The sequence below is a fragment of the Capsicum annuum genome, chromosome 1 (genome assembly GCF_002878395.1).
Source record: "Capsicum annuum cultivar UCD-10X-F1 chromosome 1, UCD10Xv1.1, whole genome shotgun sequence".
Classification (NCBI taxonomy): Eukaryota; Viridiplantae; Streptophyta; class Magnoliopsida; order Solanales; family Solanaceae; genus Capsicum; species Capsicum annuum.
In genome coordinates, this window is record NC_061111.1 from 204,134,748 (window position 1) to 204,145,009 (window position 10,262).

The following is a 10,262-nucleotide window of genomic DNA, read 5'->3' on the forward strand; positions in this document are numbered from 1 at the left end:
CTTGAGTAGACTTCAAAGGTCTACTATTTCAATAGTAGTTTGCAAGATTTTACTTGCACAGTTTTACTATTTTGGGATTACATATTAAATTTGTCACTTCAGAAGTAAATTTCAAATTTACTATTTTAGGGGTAAATTTCAAAGTTCTATTATTTTAGAAGTAAATTTGAAATAAATTTTATATTTACTAATTCGGGGGTAAATTTCATACTCTTTCTACCCCTTCTGGAGGTGATTTTCACAGCCAAATGCACATTTATATGCCTTACTAAATATTACTTCTATCACATTCACCTCAGAGAATAAATCTATAGTTTTAACATTTATAAAAAATTCTTGTTCTTTGAGAATGAAAAATAATTAACATTTATCAAAAGTTCTCATTTTTCAAAAATTGAATATAATTATTACAACGTGCCTTAAGCACATCAAACTATCATACCTTAGAACCTCTTTCAATATTTTGCTACTTCTGAGCGAATCGAGGTATACATATAGGTGTAGAGAATTTTTCTCTAACATAGTTTTAATTTCAGATTTATTACTTCAGGAGTAAATTTTAGATTTTCATATTTATAATCTAAATTCATAGGCTCAATAGTATCCTCGGAGATAAAATTTGCTTCTGCATTTTTATCTATCTTTTTGAGGGCGATGCCTGATAGAGATCAACCAGGTGCCTTGGTATATGATGAGTACGTGATCAGTGTCCTTTTTCTCTAGACTAATAGCATTTATTTTCTATATTTTTCTTTTGCATTGGGTCATGTTTTTCACCCTTCTTCTTACACTGCTGTAATGAAGGTTATTGTTAGGTACAAAACGATCATCATGAAATTTCTTTCTTGACTACGATTACTATCATGACTGGATCCAGGACCTCTTTCACGTCTAGATTGGTGAAAATTTATAGCATTCATTTAAAAAAATGGAGCAGTATCAGGAGGTTGACTTTCATGATTTTTCATCAAAAGGTCATTATATTTTTCAGCAACAAGAAAATGTGAAATTAATTCAGAATACTTTTTAAACTCCATTTCTTGATATTGCTGTTGCAGGAGCATACTCGAGGCAGAAAAGGTGGAGAATATCTTCTCCAGCATATCATGATCTGTGATGTTTTCTCCAAATAAATTTAATCATAATTTAATTTGAAACATGACAGAATTATACTCGGTTATATCTTAAAATCATGTAATCTCAAATCGGTCCATTCATAAAGTGCCTATAGAAGTACGACCATCTTCAGGTGGTCATATCTATCTTTTAAATTATTCCACAGTATAAGTGGATCCTTAAAAGTGAGATATTCCATTTTCAATCCCTCATCAAGGTGATGACAAAGAAATATCATAACTTTGACACGGTCTTAATTAAATGTTTGATTTTTATCCTTAATGATGTCTGTCAGAACCATCGCATCTAAATAAATTTCGGCATCAAGTGCCCACGATAGGAATTGATATATGCAAATAACATTTTTTGCTTTCATTTAGATTATATCTCTAATTTTAAAAGTTTGTGTAAATTTGTCCATTTAAAAATTATGTTTTTATCACGAGTTAAAAAATAAGTCATGATGACACCTATCTCATTTTATATGATAAATAAGCCAACATATTGCTAAAAAAATAATAATTATCTATTAGGAAAAAGTAAAATACAAATAAGTTCGAATAATAAAATCGCATAATCCAAAACGAAAAGAAGTACACCAGTCAAAGATTAACTCAAAATCTGAAAATCAAACAGTACAAGTCTCAAGGGTAAGAAATACAAGTGAAAGTCTGAAATGTCTCGATACGAGAAAAAATAACATAAATGAACCAACGAGGTCCAATATTCATTAAAAGAAATACAATAACAGCTTCTCTTAGCTTGTTTGGATTGACTTTTGACAGTTGACTTATACATCAAAAGTCATAAGTTAGAAATTCTAACTTTTTTATTTTACGTGAATATAAAAAATTAGCTAAAAACACTTGAAATAAACCAATTCAAACATGTTCAAATTGACTTTTGATCTTTAACTTATAAATCAAAAGTCATAAATTAAAAATTCAAACATTTTTATTTTACGAATATAATAAAATTATCTAAACACACTTAAAATAAGTCAATCCGAATGTACATATAAATTTTCAAACACCACAAAAATACTTGAGACCAACTCCCTTTTTAGAACCTGACAAAGCATAGGCATAATAATCAAGCATTTTAAAAGGCTTGAAGAGTAAAGGATGTACTTCATCCACTAATTCTTTTGGGGCCTCCACAGTATAAACTGGATTTGGTGATGAAAACAATTGAATAGACAATCTATCATTGTCCCTTGAGATATCTACCCTGTGGACAGCAGCTGATATTTTACCATTTGTCCATGCCTGTATAAATTTACATAATCAGTATATAAAATTTAAATTACAAGACAAAAATTAAGTTATATATGATGTTAGTACTTAGTGACAGATTCAGGATTTAGGGTTAGTGGGTGTCCGAGAAATTCGAACACATATATTGATCCACTTGAAATTAATTAGAACAACCAGCTATCTTCTTACTGAGTGTTTTTCTAAATCTTATACCAACTTTTATACGTTCTTTGTATAATTATACCTAATATGCCTTGAATTTAACGAATATCGGAGCATCACAAAATTGGCCATGGATCCGCCCCTCTTAGTACTATAATAAAAAAAGTCTTAATGGTTTCGGTGAATTTAATAAGTGACATTAGTCAGTCCAATCTACTCCTAGTATTAGTGGTCGCTTCCATTGCTCAAACCCTTGACCTAAGTATTAGTGGTTGTAAAAAATCTTTATGCATACAGTGAATTTTAAAAAGTGACATTAGGCAGTCCAATCCAATCCCAGTATTAGTGGTCATTTCCATTTTTCAAATCCTTAGGTGACCTAAGCATTAGTGATTGTTAAAAAACTTTACGCATACAGTGAATTTTAATAAGTGAAACTAGACAGTCCAATCTAATTCTAGTATTAGTGGTTGCTTCCACAACTCAAACCCTTAACCTAAGCATTAGTAGTTGCTTTCACAACTCAAATCCTTTGACCTATAGATCACACAGATAATTTTAGTGTTGTTCCAAGATTCTCCTCCTATTCAAGGCCAAATAATTAAAACAAAAAAAAAAAGAAAGATTACCTTGAAGGCATCTGATGATAAAACAACATAGGAATTTGGTGTAGTATTGAAGTCAATCCACTCTCCATTTTTTTTCAATTGCAATCCATTTTGATCTTGTGTAATAATGGTCAAGTAGCTACCATCTGTGTGAGGGCCTAATCCTGGTATTTTCCCATCATCACCTTGAATTGCCTTATAATTTGTGAACCTCAACAAGTAAGAATTTCCGTCCAAGAATTCATCAATGTAATTTTGTAGCCCAAGACTTTCCAAAACCATCTTTTTTACCATTTCATCCAATTCCATAAGTGGCTTGTAGTAGGACTTTACCACATTGCTGCCAAAAAAAAAAAAAAACATACATAATTTGTAGAAATAGTAATGCAATTTTGTGATACTACTACTACCAAGAATTCAGAAACAGCCTCTCTATCTCTACGAGGTAGCAGTAAGGTTTGCATACATTCCACCCTCCTCAAATTCCGCTTGTGAAATTACGCAGTTGTTGTTGTTGTACTACTACCAACAATAAATTGTGCTTCAATTTCAAACAAGTTAGAATTGATTTATGAATCCATCCTCACTGAGGGAGGTATATACCCTTTCATTTGAGCACATCTACTGTTCCAACATTATACATTATAAAGAAATAAAATTTTAAAATACAAATTGCAATTCTTTTTATTTTCTACTGATATATAAATCTCTTGGATCCAAAAAAAAAAAAAAAGTATGCCAACCACAAGGGGTGGTGGGCAAGCGAAATTAGAGTTCTAGTTATATATTCGATAGGCAAGCGAAATTAGAGTTCTAGTTATATATTCGATAAAATTCAATACTTTGGTCAAAATTATGCATGTGCAAAGAAATACACTTAAATATGTATAGATAATTTATCCAAAATCTAATTACAAGTTATGTCCTTTTTAAGAAATCAGATTCCAACAAACTAAAAATTCAGGATTTGCTTTCGGTTATGGGATGGATAGGATCCCTCCATCCTTAAGTAGAGGTCTAATCTTCAATTCAAGCCCTTAGTAATAACAACAATTCTGATATATATAAAATGTTTCTTGTTTTTAATACATCTAACCATGGATTTAGACTGATCAAGGTTTCAAAACAAATACTGAACATCTAAACAAATACTGAACATCTAATGAACCCCCACCCCGCACCCCACCCCACAAATGTAGGACCAAGAATGAATTTATAACTTACTAAGATGACTAATACTTAATTCCAACTATTTGAAAGTACCTCTATAGGTTTTTTTATCTTTCTACTGATGCAATAGAAATTTAGCATATATTAATTGATAGTGCCTACCTAAATTGGTGGTTGTGGTGGGGAGGGTAGAGTCCGAGTTATTTCTAGCTACGAATTCAGAAAAATTTAATATATTGATTAAAATTATGTAATAAATTTACTTAGGAGTGTTCGATATATACCAAAAATATTTTTCTATTTTCTCATATTTCTTTAGTTAAAAGTTTCGAAAAATACTATCTTTAGAAAAATAACTCCTTGAAAATAAAAAAATAACTTTCTTAATAAAAATAAAAAAAAATAAGTGGCATTGTCTTCTCCCGCTATCACAAGCACTTAACCTACCAACAAATACCACCCTAACCCCAAACACCACCCACCCCTATCCCTTCACCTGCCCCCCACCCCTACCCCCACTTGTCCCCACCCCTTACCCCAATCCCACCTCCACCTCCTCCCCCGGAGCGGAGTTAGCATATCATGAACCTTTTTTGCTGAAAAATTACGTTATTTATACATAATTAAAATTATTTTTTATGTATATATAGTCAATATTGAAACCCCTTTGATTAATTTCCATGTACATTTTTAAACCCCCTTAATAAAAAACTTGACTCCGCAACTACCTCGCCCTTTCATCACTCCACATCTATTCATTTTCATTGTTAACACTCATTTTCATTGTTATGTGTTTGATGTACACAAAATAGATATCCCTCACTTGCATATCAAACACAAAAATATAAATAATAAACCACTTACTTTCCTAGAATATGTTTTCTTAGAAAACATTTAGCATGGAAAAACATTAACTTCCATACCAAACACACTCTTAATATGTATAAATAATAAATAAAAAATGACTTTCGTCGGATCAAATACATTGTAATTAGAAGAAGCTGGACATACCATATGTTAGGTTTTTCTCCATGAGGCCAAAAGGTATTAGCAAAAGTTCCAACACTATTTGGGAGTAGCAAATCAGCAGATCTTACACTATTATGGATTGGTAAACTTGGGATTTTCTTGTCATAAATATGATAAGGTTTCTCTCTATATTCTTTCAATTTGGACAATGGAAGATCACATACTTCTTTTAAAGTATCAAACATAGCCTCTTTAATATCATTTGGAACTTTATCATATATTGCTACAAAACAACCAAATTCTTTTAAGGCTTCAAAAACTTGAACTTTTGTGGATTCCCATAATGAAGTGTTTGGTTTTAGGTCTTGATGATTGCAAAAATCTATAGTGGGAATTTCGACTTTGGTTGATGCCATTGGTGATGAATAATTTCAGAAGAGAGGGAAAATAGAAATGAAAAGGACAGAGAATTTCACAATGTGAAAATTAAGGATGGGTTAGAGAGTATATATTGACAAATAAATTAGTAGTACTCTTGTAGCAATACATATTCATTACTGACTTGACACACAACTAAAAATAATAATAAATACTAGAGTAATTTTATAATAGCACTCTTTAAAATGTAATAAATTTAATGATTTAAAAAATACATCAATAATAAATAATATTTAATATCAAAGATAAAATGAATATAAATAAATAAATTATCATTCATTTTCAAATTGAATAAATAAAAATGTATGAAGAATTACTATAGATATTAAATATTGCTTATTGTAGAATCTTCAGATTAAGAAAAAAAAAAGCATCGTGACAATCACAAAATCAATTAGTAACTAGTACTTCCTCCGTTTCAGAATAAATGAATTGTTGAGGTGTTCATTGGTGTTTCAAAATAAGTGAATCATTGAATTTTTTTTCAAATATACCCTTATGATTTGATAACTAATTAACTTTTGAAAAGGTATTACAAGGTCAGTTTTTTTTTTGGGGGGAGTAAAAATGAAAACTTGTGTTAAATTTATGTTTTTAATATTTTTTCTTTAATCTGTATGTCAAAATCTAACAATTCATTTATTATGAAACGGAGGGAGTATTGCTTATTATGAAATCTTCATATTAAAATTAATGTGGTAGTTTGATTTTTTTTTTTTTAAAAGATAAGCTCAGATCTCAATGATACTCTTGGATCTCACGATGATAAGATCCTTTTTGATTATTTTATTGAGTATTACATTCTTTTCATTTAGGTCTTACTATTCCTTCCGCCCAATAATATTTGTTCACAATTAATTTAGTATATATATATATATATATTAAAAAGTAATAATTAATAAAAATTATTTTATTATATATCTTTTTGTTATAAATGTATTTACATTATGGTGAATGTTTATCAAGATCTACTTTGGTATCTATAAAGATTTGAAGCATCCATCTTTTATTCAGACGAGGAGTAAATTTTCCCTATAAATAAAGGGGTTTTGTTCATTATATTTACAATCTTATGATCTCTCATCCCTCAAGAGGAGAAATAAGAATTACTCTCTCGATTCTCTCTACTCTTCTTCTTTATTCTTTCTTGTTTTATAACACGTTATCAGCACGAGACTCTGCCAAATAAAGTGAGATTATAAATCTAAAGGTCAAGGTTAGTAATTCCTTATGTTATTTGTATTTTTCTATTAATGATATAATTATTGTTGGATTTGAGGAAAAATAATTGGTTTGGAACCATTTATATTTTAAATTTATTCCTCAAGAACAATATTATCAAAAAAGATGATAATATGTTGCGTTCAAGTCCCATCGATTCATGCCTAAGACGTCTTTATATGGATCAAATATTGAGTTTGAATCTCAATACACCATATTAATGATATTGTGATGGCTAAGGCAAAATAATTGGTGTTTGATGAAAAGTTTGAAATTCGACCCACTGAATATGCTCCATTCCATGAAGTAAATATGATAGCAATATATGATAAGTCTGAAATATGACAACTTACTTCATTCTTGAGGTGTATGTGGTAGCAGTGCATAATATGTCTGAAAGAAGACAAGTGATTAAATGCACGAATATATGCGTGGAGGGACAATATGATTATGATCATCAAAAGTGATGATATTTTCACACGCATATTATGATCATAAGATATGATAGAGAAAAATTCTCTACATCATATGTATGCCTCAATTTGCTTCTGAAGTAACAAAATCTTGAAAGAGGTTATAAGCTATCATAATTTGATAAACTTAAGACATGATTATATTTCATTTCTGGGTAATGAGAAGCTTATTAATGCAAACGTGTACTTGATTGTGATGGTATCACAACTCACCTCCGAATAAGACAGAATAACTGAGAAGAGTTATTTCGAAATCTACTTCTAAAGTAGTAAATCTGAAATTTATTCATGTAATAGTAAATCTGAAATTTACTAAAGAAAAAAAAAGTACATGTCATGGTAAACTTGGAGTTTACAAGGATAAAAGTTCATAAATTGATATGAACGATTGTGACATCTCGAAGATGTTCATATTGAATATTATACATGTATTGAAGAACTAGAAAATTCTTTGAGAATTGTTTATGTCATTTGTTCTCATGATAAGTTGGTTGGACCAACTAATGTTGGGATTGAATTCCTTAAATCTGAAAAATATAAAAGGTGAATAGGGGCCCGTTCACCTATCATGTGATATATTGAAAAGATGCATCAATAAGATGATCACATGTACATTCATTGTCAACCTGCAGTTTTACATTCATAAAGTTTCTTGCTCAATAAAATTGAGTTAAGAACATAATTTTCAGATTGTTCAATCAAGAAAGTTATCTTGATGATGATGGTTTGACATTGAATGCCTTCGATAAATAGCTAAATCATCGCTAATGAGAACAAAGCTTCATGTGTTGGTTTGAAATATGGTATGTTGCATACAATAACACTTGTATGCGTTAGACCAATAAATTATGATTATTTCTTCCCCCTCAATTGGTTCAAGGTCATGAACCAACTATTCCATCTAATAGTTTTGATGTGCGGTATACAATTAATGAATATACCATGATGCACAAAGATGGATTTCTCAAAGAAGTAGAGGGTGTATGTTAGTTTTCCTAACATAAGAAGGAGATTATAAGCGCTATGAAATATGTTAGGAATTATCACCATATCCTTATCCAAAAGATAATTCAAGTCAAATTCTGAAAACATCTCATATTAAGCGCAAGTGTTCTTATTTTGTGTTCCTAAAAGACAAAGTCTATGCATGCGTAAAACGTGTTAGACTGATCGGTTCCAAATGAAATAGTCCTTGAAAAATAAGGAGCAAATAATCATAATAAGAAGGCAATGAGCTCTTGAAGATCCTACGACATACCACTTCATGAAACCTTATGAGAGGTTCATGTACCTAAAAATAATGAAGTGATGATATCTCAAATGTTATGTCGCATTGTGAACTGACACAAAATGATATATCATCAATATCTTTGACACAATATTGACGCAATATTGTGAAAGATTACGAGGATCTAAATTCTACGTTAATTTAAGCATGCTGACGTAGAAACATTTATCAAGTGACATGAAATGATGCATCTTGGTAAGTGAAAAATTATTTGATTTGCAGTCCAGACACTTGAAGATGTCACACATAAAATATTGAATATTGTCACTTTGACAAAATTTGTATGAAAACTTCTTTAAGGATTCAAAATATAAAAGTTTATGGGAAACTTATTGATAATCCTTATATTGTATAAGCTTATAGCTTGAAAATTATTGAAACTCTTGGAGAGTTTTCAAAAGCAATAAGATTATTTGATGAAATGAGAAATATATCAATTTGGATTGGTTATGAAGTACCATATCTTAGTACAATTGGTGCACTCATGTATCTTGTAAAAAACTACAAGACCCAATATAGCCTTTCGCTCAATTTGTTAGCAAGGTATATTTCTACTCCTACTAGGAGACATCGAAATGAGATAAGATACATGAGTTTATTTTATTCTAAAGATTGCAGTCCCGATCTTACTGGTCATGCTGATGTTGGGTACTCATCTAACCCGCATAAATCTCGGTCTTAAACATACAATATGTTCACATGTGGGGATACTATCATATCTTGGAGATATACAAAGCAGACTATCGTAGCCACTTCATCAAACCATGATGAGATAATAGCTATTCATGAAGCAAGTCAAGAATGAGTATGGTTGAGATCCATGATACATCTCATTCGAGAAAAATGTAGTGTGAAATATGATAATCTACCCACAATTTTATACAGAGATAATTCAGCATACATAGCACATCTTAAGGGAGGATTCATAAATGGAGATAGAACGAAGCACATTTGTCCAAAACTTTTCTACATACATAAGCTACAAAAGAATGATGATATTAACGTGCAACAGATTCGTTCAACTAACAATGTGACTGATTTATTCATCAAGTCTTCTCCAATTACAACTTTTAAGAAGATGGTGCACAAGATCGGGATGCAAAGGTTCAAAGATGTTCTCATTAGGGGGAGTTAATACGCGCTATACTCTTTTTCCCTTATGAGGCTTTGTCCCACTGAGTTTTTCTTGTAAGGTTTTTAATGAGGCAGTCGAAATACGTATTATTAGAGATGTGTACTCTTTTTCCTTCACTAGATTTTTTTTCTACTGGGTTTTTTCTATAAAGGTTTTAACGAAGCACATTATCTACTAATTAGACATTTAACGGGGAGTGTTATAAATGTATTTACATTATAGTGAATGTCTATCAAGATCTATCAAGATCTACTTTGATAGCTATTAGGATTTGAAGCATCCGTCTTTTACTCAGACTAGGAGTAAATTTCCCCTACAAATAGAGAGGTTTTGTTCATTGTAGCTACAATCTTATGATCTCTTATCCCTTAAGAAGAGAAATAAGAATCACTCTCTCTATTCTCTCTACTCTTTTTCTTTATTCTT

At 30.5% G+C, this 10,262-nt stretch overlaps 1 protein-coding gene across 1 annotated transcript; it reads right to left on the reverse strand.

Annotated features, from left to right (window-relative positions):
- Positions 1-1,720: 1,720 nt before the first annotated feature.
- Positions 1,721-5,772, reverse strand: LOC107854551 (2-oxoglutarate-dependent dioxygenase AOP2). The gene is made up of 3 exons (XM_016699565.2): positions 5,324-5,772; positions 3,164-3,482; positions 1,721-2,384 (listed from the first exon to the last, which is right to left on the reverse strand). The coding sequence occupies exons 1-3, from the start codon at positions 5,695-5,697 to the stop codon at positions 2,142-2,144; spliced, it is 936 nt and encodes a 311-aa protein (XP_016555051.1). The 5' UTR covers positions 5,698-5,772; the 3' UTR covers positions 1,721-2,141.
- Between the last annotated feature and the right edge of the window lie 4,490 nt (positions 5,773-10,262).

Excerpts from the sequence above, each read along its gene's own strand:
- LOC107854551 (XM_016699565.2), bottom strand. The coding sequence starts at position 5,697 with ATGGCATCAACCAAAGTCGAAATTCCCACTATAGATTTTTGCAATCAT. Across the intron at positions 3,483-5,323 it reads GGAGAAAAACCTAACATATG|CAATGTGGTAAAGTCCTACT; the intron begins GTATGTCCAGCT and ends TTTTTTTGGCAG. Across the intron at positions 2,385-3,163 it reads TATCATCAGATGCCTTCAAG|GCATGGACAAATGGTAAAAT; the intron begins GTAATCTTTCTT and ends AAATTTATACAG.